Source organism: Tachypleus tridentatus, chromosome 4 (genome assembly GCF_004210375.1).
Source record: "Tachypleus tridentatus isolate NWPU-2018 chromosome 4, ASM421037v1, whole genome shotgun sequence".
NCBI lineage: Eukaryota > Metazoa > Arthropoda > Merostomata > Xiphosura > Limulidae > Tachypleus > Tachypleus tridentatus.
In genome coordinates, this window is record NC_134828.1 from 53169136 (window position 1) to 53189443 (window position 20308).

At 29.2% G+C, this 20308-nt stretch overlaps 1 protein-coding gene across 2 annotated transcripts in view; it reads right to left on the reverse strand.

Moving 5' to 3' along the window:
- Positions 1-20102, reverse strand: part of LOC143249141 (protein tyrosine phosphatase type IVA 3-like) — a 36528-nt gene extending 16426 nt beyond the window's left edge. Inside the window, exons 1-3 of one of the 2 annotated variants that reach the window (XM_076498522.1) lie at positions 19942-20102; positions 17068-17552; positions 7885-7977 (exon numbers count right to left, since the gene is read on the reverse strand). In XM_076498522.1, coding sequence (XP_076354637.1) covers positions 7885-7977; positions 17068-17184 — 210 coding nt within the window. In that variant the 5' untranslated portion in view covers positions 17185-17552; positions 19942-20102. Of the gene's footprint in view, positions 1-7884; positions 7978-17067; positions 17553-19767 lie in introns of both variants that reach the window. The other variant, XM_076498523.1, reaches the window with a different exon arrangement.
- Between the last annotated feature and the right edge of the window lie 206 nt (positions 20103-20308).

Sequence of the window (20308 nt, forward strand, 5' to 3'; positions counted from 1 at the left end):
TGTAGCAGTGGAATGTAGTGAAGTAACATATGCCTAAGATGAAGATGGGAACAATAACTTTTAAGCCTTGGGATAAGAAATATTGATGAATTATTTTCAAATGCTGTATCTCTTTCTCTTCTCTCAAAGTAAGACAAGAATGAAAGTAAGAGGGGTCAGAGCCATTAGAAGTAACACAGTGAAGTGCTAGTTCACATTCACAGGCCTCATGGTCTTTGCCACCACAACAAGCACATCAAATAACTATGACATGATGCTTTCAAGTGACCCAATTGCTAACACTGGAAACATCTGGCCCCACCTTTACACTTCAGATAACCCACTGTGACAACAGTGAGTGGACCTGGTGATGTAAACATCAGAATTAGAATATCAGCAGGCAGAATAATTCTGTCCTTGCGAGTGGAGACACGCCTCCCTACAGAAACTGTATGGTTGGAGAAGCCGGTGAGAATCTCTGACTTGAAGATGTTCTCAATAATAACTCCTTATGAGGAATTCAAATTAGCATGGGGAGTAACTTCAACAGATATATCCTCAATGGATATTGAATTCAAGAAAAGCTCACTGTGTGTGTGAGGTTAGATGTTTCAACCAAAATATCCCTGGAACATAGCTTCTTGACTGACTTAGGAATGCCAGCAAGCCCCTCCAATCCCTTCTCAATAAAAAAAAAAAAGGAAGACATTTATCATAAATGTTTGTCTGATAAAAAATGAGGTACAGGTGTAGGAGATGAAGACTTCTGTCTAGTCTTCAAAAAATGGTTGTTTACCAATGATGTTTTAATATTATAATTTTAGTTGGGTTTAGGGATCCATAATGAAAGACGAAAGATTCAGTATCCACTAACTTCACCCACCATGGAATCCTATGGGAGATGCACTACAATGCTACCGGTCTACAGGAATTCAAGGCCAAAGTGGTGTGCTGGTGTTGGACTCATTAACTACCAGGATTCTCTCCTCCCCTTCACAAGTCACAATTCACAACAAACACATGGGTGGACAATCAGATTCAAGTGGAGGTAAATTGCAAAATAGAGCCTTCTCTGAGAGATCCACTCACCAAGTACAGACATCCACACTGAGGAGGTTAATAAATGATAAGCACATTTGTAGAGTGATTTGACAACCCACACCAAAATAGTTACTGTAATAGTAATGGTACAATCAAGCAAAACCTCTAAACTACTACTTACAATATTAATACTCTAGTGATGTTACAGATTAAATGTGGATAATTTTTAAAGTCATTAGTAATTTAGATGTGGAAAGTTTACTTGATTAATTTATCACCCCAGCATTTCTGTAAAACAGTAAATATCAGTCAGAGACTGTTTAAAAGGCAGTTGACTATCAGAGAAAGATGCTAGTCAGTCTGACATACATAAAAACATCAATCTTTTTTTTTTTTTAAATCTGTGGGTCAGCATTTGAACAGAGGTAACAGGCTGCAGGTTCTTCCTATTTTATTATAAAAAATGAAAGACATGCCTAAGCATAATATTATGATGGTGGTAACATCGATCACAGTGGTTTTGAATTAATGTGCTAGAATGTCAAAAAATTTAAAAACATTTTTCACAGTAAAGTATGCATTAAGAAAAAGTGTCTGTTATATAAAATACTTTTGTTGGATGGAATCTGAAATGCTATAAGTGATGTTATACTATTAGCTTGTAAGTACCAAGTTCAAACCAAATGATGCTGCTGTTGTACTGAAAAAGTGACAATTTACCATGTCCTATATAATTATTTCTAAGATTATGTTCAAAGTAAATAAAAATTACTAGCATCAAAAGCATCACAGTACAGTACCACTCTTCTGCAGTTGATGATTAACAAATAATTTTATAAATCACTTAAATGAAATTGTTGCAAAACTATCATACTAATTACAATAATGTAAATGATATTCATGTAGATGGCAATTGAATTATCTTTTCAACACAACTATATATGTGGAAATAATGGCCATTAAATAAAGATTATTTCTCACATGCAATTTTTCTTCTCAATAATGACTGTGCTTATATTGGTTTATTAAGAGTTAAAAGTGAACAGGTATCAGGAAATAAATATTTCATCTTGTGTTGACTGGTAAAATTAGTAATCTTCCACTGTAATAACAAGTGATTTTTCCTGGTGCAAAGGCTGTACCTATGAACATCAATTACTCTTATGTAAAAACAATTTAATCAAATATATGAGTGATTGATATTGCTAAAATAGCCAATCAAAATTACTGTTTCCATTTATTTCAACCATTTAAATAATCAAAATGTTGTCATTGATTTCCCACTATTTTAATCAATTATAGGCTGTTCAGCTTAACTGGTTAGTCACTCCTAATAAAAAATAAAATAATCCTAATTAGTTTTTGTTTGTTCTTAAGCAGAAAGTTACACAATGGAATACCTCTGTTATGCCCACCATAGTACTGCAACTCAGTTTTTAGTGTTGTAAGCCTTCAGACTTACAGCTAAGCCAAGAGGGAGCACAGTGTTTCTAATTACTACTACTAGCTGGAATACCTATCCTTTGGACAGAAGTTGTGTAAATTCATGATTAATGAAAGGTTATCTTAGGACATAAAGTTGCTCTCTTATATGTAATTGTGATAAAAATGAGAAATAGTTCACAAAAACAGCAAAACACACAAAACATACCAAATATGGTGAAAATACACTTACAGGATGGGGGTGTGATTAGAAAACAAATGCCCATACAAAAACATGCAAAATGTAAAATGCTAAACTGAAAAATTTTGTGTAACGCCACATGGACCAATGAACCTCCATACCAATTTGGGTTAAGATCTATCCAAACTCTATGAAGTAGGCACATGGTTATACTATAGACAGTACTATTGTGTGTGTCTATATAAGAAAATATTATGTTATATTCTTAGAACTTTTTGTTTTATAGGCTTATCTTAATAATCCACACCTCCATCTAATGAACATTTAAATAACATAAATAATATTTGAATGTAAAAGAATAGTTTTATGTGATGGGAAATGGAAGCAAAACAGAAAAATCATGACCCCTATTGGAAGTTTACATGCACTCAGAACAAAAATTTCATGAAGTTTGGGGTTGCACATCTCATAATAATAAAGTTCTTCCCCATATCATATAAGCAAAAGTTTCATTTCATTACTGTATGATTACGATTACTCCAACTATCCAAATCTTGTGTGAGAATAATTAATTAGTTGAATGTAACTGATTATAAAGCCCGAAGATCAATTATCAAATACTACTTATCACATAACTCTAATTCAGGGGTTCCCAACCCGTGGGTCATGACCCCCCAAGGGGTCGCAAAGCATTGGCAGGGGAGTCGCGTAGCCTTGTTAGAAGTAGCTTGGGATAACATTAATTTTATTTCATCAATTACATTTTCATGTCGCGAGTGCCAAAAGGTTGGGAACCCCTGCTCTAATTAATATATGCATCTAGCAGCAGAAAGTACGTGAAATTATACCTCCTATCTCTCTGGTTATACAAGTAATCAAATGTAAACTCCATAAATAAACAACCAAGAAAACAAATCTACCAATCAGAATGTAGCAAATAGCTGATAAGCTTTCCTGAGAATGTAAACAATGTTTTAAAATTAGTCTACAAAGTATTTTAAATTTCAAAACAAATATCAAACACAAGTTTGTTAAGCAGATAAATTTATGCATGTTTGACATACAAATAAACATTAAAATGGTTTAAACCATTGTGTTACAGTAACTATCAAATTTGAGTTAGCTTACCTTTATTTTCACTTACAACCAACAGCTTAACTCAGTTTGGTAGTTCTAAACTATGTGATATAATTATTCGTTTACTCTTTCCAGTACATTTGGATCTCTTTACACTTTATCTCTGAAGTAATGTCCTTTGCCTTCTTTCTGTTTTCCTTTTGAAAAGACTTAATTCTGGTTATTAGAAAATTTTAAAACTTGAGTTCAGCTAAATTAGCTTGTAAGTAAAAATCTGTTACTAACTAGACTCGGACATCATAAAATACACTAATTTCTTAAGGGAGGAATATAAAGTTGTTGAGTAGCTATATTTCATTTTGTTTTTAGGTGAAATACTAATAGGCCAGCTCCTTCAATAAGGCTGTAGGAAAGAAGTAATGGCTTGGACAGAAGTATATGGCTCAGTTGCACATGAAGTATTTATTTCAAGAGATATTTGGAAAAGAATAAATTACATACTACATGGATTGTTTGAACAGGGAACCTCAAAATAATGAACTCTCTAGAGAACATTACATATGGGTGCAGGATGTCATGCTGAACAGCTCCCAAAAGTTCATCCAAAGAGTAATTTACAAATTAAAATTATCCTATGGAACTGTTTTCCAAATTTTGCACAATGATCTGAACATGTCAGCTTAGTGTATTCAGGTTCTGAATCAACTCAATGATACAAATTTCCTTGAGATGATTGCCATGTTAGAATTTGAAGAGATGGAGCTGCTGCTACTCTGTAAAGATGAGGCAACATTTCAACTGTCCATCAGTATCAGCCAATATAGCTGCATAATATGAGAAACAGAGATCACTTCCTGAGTGTGGGCATACAGGGGAATCCTCTACAATTAGTTCATATTATCTGCTTGAGAGACAGTAGATTTCCATTATTCTTTCCACATAACACTGTCAATAGTGAGGATTACCTCATACTTTTGCTAAAGTTCTCTATTCCAACCACTTTTTTTTTTATTGGAATACCTTTTCATAAGGTTCAGTTCCAGCAAAACAAACACCCTCACCTATGTTGAGGGTGGACCAGGAATGTTTAAGTGACATATGCAAGTTAGATAGGAAGAGATGGCACAATGAAGTGGTCTCCTTTTACTCCTACTGAATGTTATCTTATTGTGTTATATTAAGGACAAATTTGTGCCAAAACAATATGGACTATCAAAGAAATAATGGATAGAATTACCTAGTGTTTCAAGCAGATAACCACTGAGATCTTGGGACAGAGTAACACAAGGCATTTAAGAGAACTGAAAAGTTCAATGAAGTTGTTGTAAGACACATGGTAGCTTAAAACACTGTTAATAGCCAAATGCTTTAACTGACATTACTGATGAGCTAAGTGTTCTGTTACAGTAATTATGTTTGTGTTAATAGTTATATTCGTCTCATATAAAATTAGCAAGGTATCTTAGGATTACTCTGTACTATAACAAATTTTTAAGAACTTGTAATGGGTAATCATCAAAAATTCTTTTCTTGCAAAATGTAAATAACAAAAATAAAACAAGGAAAAATGAGACTCATTTTAGAATACAAACCACACTGGTGTTTTAAATTTATAGCTCTGAATTATCTTTACAGTTGCTTTACACTAACAGATTTTTCTAGAAGTAAAGAAGGCTTACAGAGTTATAAAGTTGGTTGGTTGATTTAGTGTTTTATGGCACAAACTAGGCTATCTGTGCCAAACATCCGGGAAAAAGTTAAAAGTAAATTTAGTAAAATTCATAAAAGGAAATTAAGATAAAACAAAAAAGTTTAAAAAAAGACACAACTTAAATAGCATAAAACCAATGTTCACATCTAGTCTACAACATTAAGAAAAAAACTACAGTAATACAAGTTGTAAAGGACTTTCTGTAGCATAATTGTTAATTATCATAACTTGCCAGGAAGACTAACAGGTAAATACAAAAACCACTGAAGTTGGCCCTTTCCAGTCCTGGAGAGCTATAAAGATCATCACTGTTACATTTAAAAAGATATGCATATATATAACATAAATAAATTTGTGAATGAGCTGCTGTACTGTTTTGTGTTTTCTTTGCTTTTCTTACACTAGCATTCTGTACAAAATCCAAAGATGGAACTTGAGATGATCTTTATAGGGATTATGTAGGTTCTGCTGATCACATATCTTGTTTCTCGATTATCATGATGTCAAGAAAGTACATAGGTTAAAAAAATCAATAAAAAGAAAAATGAGAAATCCTACAACCAAAACACCTTTAAAAGGTAGGTCATTCTTCATCAAGGATAAGTTTTGTGTCTGTGTGTATATTTGTATAAATTTGTAGCTTTGAAGAGATTTTATTATGTCTATTTTAAAGAAGCAGTTTAAAAGTCTTACCTTTTTGACAAATTTTAGTTACTAATTTATTGTTGTCCTACATTCTTTTATCTGTTTAGGAAGCTGAATTTGACACATACTGCATGCAGTTTCACAGTGCTTATGATTACTAGTGCACAATAAATAGTTTCACTATAACACAACTATAATCAAGTTTTTTTTTCAGAACTGTTAGCCAGGTTTTAATATATTTACAAGCTTTAAACACCTTTAACATTCATTTATATACATTTTTTAATTTCTTTTTTTAATATTATCTTTGCTCATTCAAGCAGTTACTTAGGCCAGTAAGGCCTATATAAAAATAGCCTTACCAGCAAAAGGAACTTTCACATGAATAATTTTAAAATTATCCAACTAATCTTACTTCAGCTTGTTCCACACAAAAAAAATTCTTTCTGTAAAACACCACACCATCAAAATTTAACTCATGTATACAATTATAAAGAAAGTTTCTTACAAGCCTTTACAAAAAATTCAGATGTTTTCAAACATCTCTTCTAGTAGCATCTTATCACCAGCCTAAGCTTTTATAACTCTGTTGCAACCTTTATGCAGTTGTTTGTACTGTTTTAAGTTTTGTGCACAGCTGACTCTGCTAGTTGTTCCTAAGTTTAAAGTGACAGACTAGTCAGGGCAAACTAGTTAATGCCACCCACTGCCAACTCTTGAGCTATTCTCAGTAAATAGTAGGATTAACCACAACATTAAATTGCTCACACAGCTAGAAGGGCAAGAACATTCAAAAATGAAATTCACACCTGTGACTCTCAGAGTGCAATTTCAGTGTCTTAACTTTTATCTGTATGTAAGTCTCTGCTGAAATGGAAACTTTATCAGATAATACAGCTGAACAGAAAACAGCTTTCGTTACAGGTTTAGATCACTAATCTATAATTTCTCAAACCTGAAATGAAAGCAATTATATTATAACATGGCAACTGAGAAGTGGAAAAGAGTGGTTAGTTAAAATCAATAAATCTTGTATTGAAATTACAAGGATCACATCAGTTCTATTTCATTCTTCTTTCTTCTTAGGAGGATACAAGTACCATATTATATTTTCAAAAAAATCACTAATTTTTTTATTTAAAGTACACTGAAGTCAACCCAAATTTAAAATATTTGATTTTTAAATATATTTTATGTATAAAATAGATCAAATATCTGTATTAAATAAATTTCAATCATTATTTTGAAAACATTTGCCTCTTCTGTATTTTTTAAAATTCAATGTTAGAATTTTACTCTCAGGGAATGTTAAATGCTTTGATGTTTTGTTTTTCTAATAGTTACGTGTATTACTAATCCAATCATCTTTCGTTTTGTGCAACTTATGTATACTGTTGAAGGAACTGATGGCACAAAATGCCTATATACTTATTCAAAAAACTTCAGATAAAAGACTTTAAATAACAAGTTTTAAAGTTATACACATGTATGATGTCTAAGGATGATTTTATTTTGAAAAGTAATGGTGTTAATAATATTATACGATGACATGGTGAAAGAACAAAATACTGAAATTCCAGAAGGGATAGCTCAAAACAGACAACTGATTCTTTCTTTCTCAGAAAATCTTTTTATCATGTGTAACCTTAAAGGTTTGACTGAATTATATTCAAAACCACAGAATCTTTTAATACATATTATACAGTATTTTACACTAAGACTTGAAAGAGAATAAAAAGCACTGCAATTACAAAGCAAATGATCAATTGGGCATATACTATTTCTAAACTAAGTATATTTAACTTACATGCACTTTAATACCCTCCTGTTCTAATAAATCAGTCTCATAGGTGGCTTCACAAACCCTCACAACATCCTTAACATTATGCTTCTTCAATTCCTGGAAAATGAAAAAAGAAAACACATAAGCTGAATTCCAAAATACCTTTAACCACTTCTAGAATTTGTAAAACAAGATTAAAAATCAATTACAGAATAATATTATAAATATATTCTTATTGTTGGTATAATACTGAAGAAAAAGAAGTGAAAAAAGGAATCAAAGATTTTTCACTGTTTTCTTAAACCTTTTCCTCAACCTTTAATCTACAGTTCATCTTCTGAGAAAAAAAACAAAATTTCAAAGTTGAAAGGAGTGAATAGAAATAACTGAGATACTAACATAGTGAAGAATGAAAAACCAGGTAAATTAGTTTACTTAGCACACAACATTATTTGATTTGCATGTACAAGTAAATTTTATTCTATCCAAAATTTAATAACAGTTTTCTCTAAGATAAAATATAAGAGCTTTTATTCAAGAAAAATCCTTATAAAAAACAAAACAATGAATGTGAATACCTAAATCAAAGACAACACACACTACATAGTAGTGTGGAAATTTTTTTATATGTACTATACTTCTATTAGGCACTTGCATTAATAAAACCTATAGTTAATCTGTTTACTTTTTTGAAGTTGTATGTTCAGACTAATTTTATTTATCAAAAATATACTTTCAGATATTATCCTTCAGAAAGGAAAAATAATAAGTTCAAGCATGTAACTTTACATGAAAGGTGGGTTTTTCAAAATACACTGAAGACTTGAATAATTTAAAGAAAGTATTAAATCCGCGATGACGAGAAAACCTACTTGTAGAGAAAATTATACATTTAATAATGGCTGATATAGGTAGAGAAAGCACTAATAGAGGAGCATACAACATTTCGACCTTCTTTGGTCATCACCAGATATATATTTTAAATATATAATTATATATAAATAAATAATTTAAAGAAATTTAATGAATGTGTAATTCATGGTGATTTTTAAGCTATTTGAATTATACAGGATCAGTATACATATAAAAATAGTTAACAACATGCAGTGTAAATAAAAAAAGAGAGGCAAGGTAACAGGAAAACACAATTTATTAGAATAAAAAAAAACTACCCAAAGCACCAAGTTAAAGGGTATCTGTCAAATACACATAATGTACTGAATCAAAACAAATCTACAACATATCTACCAACAACAAAAACCATATCAGAAAAACCTACAGACCTAATGATAAAAATAATTTCTGGAAAAAAAAAGCATTTTGGTTATTAAACTGAAATATCTTACCATAATGTTCAAGCTAGTAAAATCTTAGCCTTATTTTGCTACTCTAACAGACTAGTTATAAACAGCTTGTATGAGCCCTAACAATTATAAACATATTAACCTAGAATAAATAATGAGGGTTTATATGCACCACACCATACTTACAAACACATTTTTATAAATTATTTATAAACTACATTGCTTTTGGGTTCCAAGATTTTGTTGGTTACAGGTCCTTAATAGCATATACAAGTTGCATAAAAAAATTTTAAAAATACCATTAATATTGCCAACAATCCTAAGTATGTGAAATCAATCATTTCCTATATATTTTACAAAAAACATGTGTATTAACCCCATCCTCTTGAGTCAATTTGTTATACTAAGTGCTGTACCATTAAAAAACAAAATTAATGACTGATTCAGTAAATGAACTCTTAAGTTCTGAACAGTACAAGTTACTAATATGAGGGCTGATCAAGCCAACTCTGTACTGCAGTGAAATTAGGTTCAAGACATTATGCTTCTTCATGGTGCTATTTTTTTTTAACTCAGGTATAATCACAGAAGTCCAATTCTGCACTATCTTGTACATTAATATTATTCCTGTTATATGGAGACCAAAACAATACAGAATAATGCCTTAAATGATGTCTTACCTATCTTAATATTGTACAAGATTGATATTAATGAATGACCACAAATTTGGGCATGTAAAATTAGTGAGCTACTTGCTCAACAAGTATAACTTACTGAACATGTTTATGCATGAAAATTGGACTCATTTTCAAAAATTGTTTTTCCAAAGCTTTTTTCAACCTTCTGCTACTGAAGACATGGTGGCTAAGTTGACAATTATTATTTTTTTGTTTTATTTAACAAGTCATTGTTATTATTTATATTCTTTTCATCACTCATTCAGTGATAATTTTTCTATCACATTAAGTAACATACTGTTGTCTACACAAAACCAAAAAAATAATACACAGTAATTTTATTATAAAGACAAAACAACAACTGTTATTTTATCTATTAAACATTATGGTGTATTACATTAACATTTATTAAAAACTCTTAAAATAAGTTATCTGAATATATAAAAAAAAAACATGTTATCATTTCCAGGTGACCAAAACACATACTATGTACAGGTATATTAAATATATATATGAATAAATAAATAATGCCTTAATATCTGTAATATTCTGTGCTTTCTAACAGTGAGTGATAGAAAAAAATTATACACCAGAATCCTTCTCTTCAAGAGTACATTGTAGGAAAAACCACCTTTTTTGAAATTTCCATACTGATAAACATAGATCTTTCAGTCTTCACACATTCAATCTTGAAAACAAATGTAGGAACAAAAATGTTTCTTTATGTGATAGAATTTCATGAAAAATAAATTATACTTCCTCTATCAACTGATCAGAAAAAATATTTTGAAGAAAGCAGCAGGAATATAAAGAATGCACATGAAAAAGAGGAATGTATGTGAATATACGCTTGTTGTTGTTCAGTTTATACATACACACACACACTTTTTTCTTGTTGTCATCACATATGTGCATGATTGTATTGTACTACATCAAATAAATCAATTTTGAACCAAGTGTTTCCCATTTGACACTTCATACAGGAATGACAACTGTGAAAAAGCACTCACTTTGGCAGTAGTCTTTTCTTGCATTCAGAACAATGAAAGGAATGATGGCATCCAGCAAAAAAAATCTCTGTAGCAATTTAGCAAACCTGAGCTTCATTTTTTTGCTAGATGCACCCATTGCTGTCAGTCTCCTTTGCTTACAAACAAAAGAAATACAACTTCCCATATTAACACATGGAAGAACAAAATATGATTTCAAACAGTGCACAAACAAATCATATTTGCACATATGCTCTGATCCAAGAAACTGACTTGACAACACATTATATATTTATCCAACACTATTTTTAATAATTACCATTTAACTGTTTTACTTGGATTATTTCTCATTTACAGAAAATAGTGGGCTATAGTTATTGGAAGTTGAAAAGTGTAAACACACTCTTCATTCTGAAAAAAGCACGTATTTTCCTGAAAGAAAACAACTTGACTATCAAAGTTGATGACCTTGCAGAAAAAATTTCACATTTTATTTAAAATTGTCACTTACTATCTGCAGCTAGTCATGAAAAGGTAGACACCTAATGAATATATAAACAATAATGGTGTAATTAGTTAGAAAAATCACAGTATTAATAACCATATTACTATGTTATATGTATACTTACAAAAACATGAAATTCTATGATATATGATACACCACTGCATACTTTAGGATAAAAAGTTTTACTATATCAACTGTAAAATAAGAAAGTTTACAAACAACAAAAATTATCAGTGCAGGTTATTTCTTACTAAACTGTGTCAGTGGCCCTATTGACATCAACAAAAGTTGTTTGAATTTATTCACCTAGCTTTCAAGTACCTGCTTGACCAGATCTGGCCTTTTCTTTGTCTTATAAACCTGTTGTAAATTTCACTGCTGACATGTGATAACATTTCTATATATTATACTCCTTTGCCTCTTATTTCTGTATACAGTAATTTTGAATATATATCCTTAATGAAAAAAAAAAACCAATGTTAAGTTGAAAGACACAGTATGTTCTTTCCGTTAATAAAATTTAATTATTCTTACATGCTGCTGTTTGTCAGTATACAGTTGGTTTGGTCAGACAAACAAACTGTTTAATTGAAATAAATATCTTTGATAAATCTACAAAATTTAGTTACCAAATTTATGGATTTCCTTTGCTTAATAGTACCATTCATCTACATGCAAAACTATGTCAATTTCTCACAGCCTGTAATAAACAGTAATATTTTCTTTGTAACATAATCCTTTTAATCATATAATTTAAGCAAACATTTTTCAAAAATATTTTTAGAATACTCAGTAGCAAAGTTAATAAAATAAAAAAGGAGCTTTATATAAAAGTATTAATGGCTGTTATAGTAATTAATAAAAAATTCATTTTATTTTAAATATAGGTTACTTAAATTACAACTGTGGTAATTAGCACACAAATATTAGATTACTTGGATATTAAATTATTCTAAATTAGAGTTCGAATTTTTTTAACTTGAAGAAGGGGTTCATTTATTATTTTTAAAAGATATTTAAAATTTTATTATGTCTGTTAAATATTATGTAATCATAATAAAATAATAATGGAGCAGAAAAAATATACATTTGTTTTACTTTTTTTATTCCCTTTCTGTTTCACTAACAACTACATTTACACAACTGTTTGAAAATGGAAGTTATAAATGTGGGACACTAGACTTTTACCACTCATATCTGTTTTTATTAATTCCCCCTCCTTCCACATATCCTTTCATTTTAAGACTATGAACATGTATTTGGATATGACAGTCTTAAAAAAATAAAATGAAATACCTATTTGTAACTAACACGAATTAGACACTAAATCTAGTGTGTGTGTGTATACTGATATGATTCAGTGATTTTGAAAACTTTGTGCGCTTCATAACATCATAAGAAAATAACTGCTGAGTTAAATCATTTTTTCCTCCCAATGGTTCCAATAATATCCAAAACCATACAAAAAAATTCTTAAACTAGTTTATTTTTAAGTAATAGACTACAGTGAATGCCCTTCACCACCAACTCTTGTCACACCAAATAGAGGAATCTGCTTATCACTTTTATAATGTAACCACAGCACGAATGGCAGAGTACTATTTCAGGTTTCGTAAGACGGTAGAATGACCATTTACTTTGGAAAAGTCAAAAACTAGTAATAAAATTAATTTTTTTTAAATATCACATATACTGAAGTAATAACCAAGATTATTTTCTTTTTTATCAATTTTTAGGCCAAACAGTCTCCATTTCATTTACAGTCAAGTTTCCACCATATTAAAAGATTTTAAAATCACTGTGTGTTCAGTTATAAAAACAAAAACTATTGATTGTTTTGTATATCTTTGTATATCAAAGAACAAGATTTTAATTATGTCTTTTTAATAAAACCATTATTCATTTTTTGGATGCTTTTGTTAAAATAGTTAAATTGTAAGATGATTTTCATTTCAAGTATAAAAATGCTTCATATTACACTAGCATAATCTCTAGCACATCCTGAAAGGATAAAAAGTATTTTACAGTAAATATTTATATTTTTCATTTTTTCTATTATATCATAAATTTAATAGAAAATTAGTTTTTTAATTATCTAAAAAAACTTAGATAATTAAAGTTATTATTTAATCCTTTTAAATTATAAAATTTAAATTTTATACTTTATAATTTTATAAACCATTCATGGTTTCAGAAAAACAAATTCTTAAAAATTTTTACACATTTTTAACCTGAAATCTAATAATAATTCACAATTATTATTGTGTATCATAAGGATGATAGCTATTATCATCAACATACAAAATGTCATAATTAAAATTAGGAAATAGAATAAAAATATACACATCTTTTTTTTCAATTTTTTGTAAAATATCTAAAGATTTTCCTTCTGTCAAATTTATAATTTCAAGCCTCTTCCTTTTCAATTTAATTGTTTTAATTTTTAAAGCTTTCTTTTCTTTTCCTTTATTGCGTACTAAATTTGACAAAAGTAAATGGTGCCCTAGAAGCATTTTACAGTTTCTTTGGAAGACCTGTGTTACATTTTAGTAAATTTTCTTTCAGCACGTAATGTCGTAAGCCTTGAGAATGGATGCAAGGTATGATGTATATTTAAAAATATGTTTAAACCTTTTAATTATGGATTTTAAACCAAAAATAATACATAATTAATTAAACTATAATAATAAAATCTAAATACAATTTAAACAGCCTCTCTAACATATTTAGATAAGAAACAACCATAAGTGCTATAATTCATCAAGCAGTCAACAATATCACAATCAATTACATGTACTCCATGATAACAAACTTGGCACAAAATTCAAAATTATCACTGTTAGATTACAGTGTAAAATGAACTAATTTGTATACATGTGTGTATGAAACATCTATATGGAGGCTAAAAAGTTTCAACAAATCTGTTAAAAGCTGGTGTGGCATATGCCTGGGGTTAAAATTATCCATTACTTGTCTAAACTGTATTCATTCAGAGAACCCTGAAATCAACGAGTCAAAACATTTAATGTATATATGAAGGTAAGGTAAAAAAACAAATATATTTAACCAATTTTTTTGATTAATCAAATGTTCAAACCTACACAATTTAATTCTGGTCATAATGAGGTATGAGCCACAAGACCTCAAATCTATACCACACAAACCAACGGGCTATGTTCAGCCCTTTTAATACTGAGGAAGATCCACACCTATCTAATGCTCTTATAGGTGGAGAAGAGAATTATTTAACTGTTATTGTTAAAGATGTTATTGCTAGAAAAAATGGCATTTTAAAAAAGTAAGGTTTAAGACTCTGGTAATTATAACCCTACAATAATAAAAATTACTAAAGAGTTGATGGCTATCATTTAAACATTACTGACATGAGGAGAAATTCCTAATAACTGAAGCACTGCTTACATGAACTCTTGTTTAATATAATAAAAAGTAGCACACGAAGAAGGATTTAGAAAAGAATTTTCTGTACAGACTTAGTAATGTGACTATTGTGAGCATAGTGTAGATATTGTTATGAAAAGTAACTTTGAAAAAAACTTTTCAAGCTGATATTTAATAATTAATAATTCTTAAATTTTCTGAAAGAGTGTTTAGAAAAGCTTCATGAACTGGTTTAAGATTATTTTGGTAAAGTCTCTGTTTTGCCTCACTGTTTTAGAAAAACAAATTCTAAGTGATATTTTTTTTCCAGAGAACCTACAAAAATCTTTGCATAAAATATTAATTATTTTAACTGCATAAACAGTTTCTAAATGAGTATTTAAAAAAAATGTTTTTGTAATTCAGTATATTTATCAGTATTTGAGCATGTTTTCCAACTTTGACACTAGGAAGCTACGTATGGCTAATTATTAAATTTTCTACTTCACACCATTACTTTTTAATTGTTAGAGCTTTATATTTTGTAATATTAAAACACGTTTAATTTACTGTTTTAAACGTTTTCATAAATATATTTACCCTGTTTAATTGAATTAATGCACATTCCATTTGGCATTAGTGCTTTTTACACATTATATCCTATTTGTTCCTTTGTTATTTGTCAGAAATCAGTTACCTAAACAGCATCTATGGTTTGCTTAACATCATTATACTGTATGCTGCTTATAATGTATACTACATTATGAATCCTTAAAGGTATTAATGTTTAGGCAATGAAACTTTTACATTAATTTTATTTTCATACAGTTTTTTTCTTACATCATTTTCAGGGTATTTATTTTTCCATTTTAACCTGAATTATTATTAAACATTTGAGCATGGTAGTATTCACATACCTCATTAAGCTTATAAAATGAGAAATAGTATTTTAAAATTTTTTATACACATTTTTATGGTTTCAGTAATTAATCTGCAAGAAATTTTCAAAGTAGTGTAACATTTTCAAATGCACTGCAATTTGTTAGCCTACATGTAAGATGCAGGAACAATTTCATGTATGATTGATGCAATTGTTTAAAACATACAGTATGAGATGTTGTGCTCAAGTATTTTACACCTTCCAGAGAAAATGTTTTCTTTCAAATGTTTAAATTTCTTCGTTTCACTAAAACACAGATTCCTTTAATAGCATTCATATATTCATTGTGGTTATAAAAGAATGTATAGCATGTTGAAAAGCAATGAATGACAAGGCATTATGTTATTTATGACAGAATTGTTAGTAAATGATTTTTTAGTACTGTTTAAGAAGTATTGTTTTGTTATCTATTGCCACATTTTTGATCAGGCACATTTCCATTTCAATCTTAACTTTCAACTTCAAAAGCAGACTTATTCTGTAAAAAATTTATTATTAGGAATCATGTCTACAATATCAACAGTAAATATTCATGTTTTATTCTTCAAATATTAGTAATATTTAAATTTTTTTTACCATTTAAATCAAGGCCTCCATTGTTCTAAACTCCATAGAAAATTGGTTCTCTAAGTGTTAACTGGATACCTTTCCATTATACCTTTCACAAATTAATGAAATGCATATTTATACATTTTTAAAAGTTAATAAAATTGTGTATGGTTTAATGGAAAAGTTATTAACATTGCAGAGATAACAAAAAAGTACTAATAAGTGATCTCATGAATGAAAAAGAGATAACAATAAAGTACTGTTAAGTGGTCTCATGAATGAAAAAGAAGTTAATTTGTTTATCTAGTTTTTTAACCTTCTTATTGCCACCTTTAGCATTTAGGTTGGGCTAACTCACTATTCTCTAACACCATAACATCTATTCACCCTTACCCCCTTCCTTCATAAGAAATATTTAGAGGGAGGGAGGGATATAAGTAGGAGTTTGTGAAGTGCATTTCTATACTGAGGCAAATAAGTATTGTTGAACATTTTACAAAATGCCTTGAATAAATACATTGCACTGTACTTTAATAATTTACATTATTTATAAATAAGAATTACTCATACTTTATCAAGCCTCACTTTCAAAATAAATAATACCCATAGTGTATAATTCTTTTCATATAATAGTTGTTACAAGCACAATTCTTAAAAAAATAAATATAAATGAATAAACTATATCACTACAAATGTTAAACTGTACTTTTCTATGGAAAAAAATTATTTCTAACATTCCAAATCTTTGACAACATAATACAAACAATACTGTTTTGCTTTTATAGTCAAAGACAAACAGTCATTTAGTAGGTGTCTTATAAAATTAGAGTGGTGCACATGTTTATTTGTATATAAAAAAACTTACCTCCAAGAAACTGGGAACAGTTGAGTCTGTTGGTCGGTCCGTAATAAGAAACCGCATGTTTTTGAAAGTAATTTCTGATGGAGCTGGTCGCATTGTTTTTTGTTTCATAATGTCCATTACACAATAGAAAACAAAGAAACTCTGTTTCTTAGGGTTTAAAAAAGAAAAATGAAGACAATCAAAACAATAGCAAATGTCAATTTGCCACCTCAAGTAATAAAATACTAAGCACGAGAAATCAAGAGCTCTCAAGTTACTCTCTCAATGCTTACAGCTTTCCTCTTTCAGTATCTGATGTCTTCGTTGCTGCTGGTGTGCCGAAGCTTTAGTCACTATTTACCCCATACAGCTACCACAAGCAGAATGGACTAGTTGTCTATACAAAACTAGCATAGGCAGAAGGTTTACTTGTGTTGTGCCTGGCAATACTCTCCTTCCACCCTTAAAAACAACTCCATCAACAGGTGATGTATTCTCTTTCTAACCTTACAACAAAATAAAAATATACTAATGTAAATCTATGAGGCATTTTTACTATTCACTGTCTATATAAAACTTTTTTTCATTTTATAATTACATTTTTAAACATTTATACATCTTTCTACTAGTTTATTCTATATGCAGCATAAGTTGCCAATCAAGTATTTTAAAATTAAAACCTAACTTAAAATGGTGATCAATATAAATTATATGAAAACAATTATTCACCTATCTTTAGCATTACTAACACTGAGAACAGATGTTAGTTCCTTGTATTTATCCCATATTCAACATTTCTACAGTTCCTTTCAAAAAGATCATATCAAATAAACATGCTGAATTATATTATTATATAAAATATGAAAAAGGTGAATATAAGTTCAACCAGATAAATACAGATGTACATCACAAAAAATTATAACATAATTGATTCTTGCAAGTCATACCTGCACAGAAATGTAACCATTTCCAATTTTATACTTTCACACCTATTAACTGAACTACATAATAAAATTTAAAATATCATTTCAATTCATTTTAAGAGTATAACTGATTATATAAGCAGCATAACAGTGAAAACACAAGTTATTTTTCTTGATACAGTAATTTTTTAAAGTTACTTCTTCCTTTCCTTAACCAGTCAAAATGTAAAATGCACATTTGTGATATTGCTTAAGCCTCACAAATATGCCCATACATGTTCATTTCATAACACAATTTCTGGAAACTAGGTATTAATTATTCAGTATCACTTAACATTAAGAAATCTTGCTAATTCCTTGACTATTTATAAAAACTACTCAAGCTACACTGAACAGGTATAAGATTTTCTTCACAAACAGGGAAGTATCATAATGGTCATCACTTTCTCTGATTAATACATACTATTAGAGAGAGAATAAGGTAATAAGGGGCTTCTAGAGAAAAAAAGGTATTTATCAAAACATTAGAAAGTGAAATATCCTACATGTATTTAGAATACACTAATGACATAGTTAAAAAAAAAAACACCTAATAAGGCTACTCAACAAATATACTGAAAACAGAATATTACTGTTAGTTTGGGAAAGTTAAAAATAAATCAACTGCTGAAATACTGAAATTAACAAAGAGAAAAATATCATAGCTATCAAAAGCTAATAATTCAACTGTTTCTTATTTTAATTACAAATGTTTGTAGTTTTTTAACACCTCTCATTTACAATCTTTAATCATGAGCATTGTCTTACATAAATAAAACAGTCTCAAATTGTTTCACTATATTTTTTTAAATCTACAGTATTTACATACTTTGTTTAGGCATCTTATCTAACAATATTTCCTTTGCTCTGAATAAATCTCTAACATGTCAGATCTCAACAAAAAAAATAGCCTGCTGATTATTAATTAATTCAATGGATGCATTTGGCTATGTTTCAACAAATGCTCAGAAATTTAAACTCAATTTTTTATAATGCTTACATTCAAATCAAGGAAAAGTTAGCTTGTTTTGTTTTCAATTTGAGTTTACAGTCTACAACTGTAAATGAATACCTGAACATATATTTAAAACTACAGAACTGTCCAACGCCATTTTTGATAACATTACAATTTACTGTTAAGCCTAAACAGATATCCTACATTTAACCATGTAGTACATATACATTTAATGATAATTATATAGGCACTATTGTGTTCATTTTTTACACTTTTATTTTTACTCATTTAATGGTAGATTTAAGTTGACCTAAAAATTAAAAAAACGACATGCTAATTACAAACAAAAGATTTTGCTCTAGACACTCCCAAGCTTAAATCATACAAGTGTTTCTTGGATTTTGAATCACAATTACTGCATCAGTATCACACACTAATTCTAGTACTAAGAGTATTACTAAAACGAAATTAAGGATCTTAGATTAGGGTTTAGACTAGTGGAGTAAACATAACTACTGAATCGAATATTACTGTTACTATTTTGGATTCCTTAATTATACATTTGTAACATTACTTAGAACCGACAGTGACAGGGTATCGTGTTGTATTTTTAAAAATATTTGAGAAAGTAACATCACACATAATTTATCAATATAACAATAACATTTAACATCATATTCACACACGGTATACATTACACTGACAGTATAACTCTAGACAGCAAAGTCATCGACAAGTTGTTTTTGTCTAAAACACTAAAATTTATAAACTTGTACTGCAAACACAAATTTCATTATACTTTACCTTTAATTTTTCTTTAACATAACTTATTTCAATTTTCAGTATTGTCTTGTTCAAGTTGTTGAGCTTCTAAATTTATTTCGTTTGTAGTAGTACTTAGTAAAATATAGGGAAAACGAAACTACTAATAGTCTAATATGTTTATAATATATGTAAAAGTTAATATTAGTTACTTACTTCTGTAATGAAACTCATTGAAGCAAAAAATGCTCCCGTTAATTACCTTACAGGCGGAAACTGGTAAACAAAAATAACAGCCTCAACCAAACTTAAAAACTATGAAGTCTCAACTGATCGATTCCGAACAAAATGGCAACCGCTGCAGACGTTATGACGTCAGAATGAAAATACATTCTAAAAAGAAGACAAATATTTTTTTTGACAGAAACGTGAACAAAATTTTTCTCTTGCATGTCAAATTAAAACACTGTTTACCTGAATAGGTATTGATTAGTGTTGTCTTAAGTTTGAGCTAACTCTTTTAACTTCTGTGGTACAGAAATATACCTCCTTTTTGTAGTACTGCTGTTTATTCTGTTCTAAA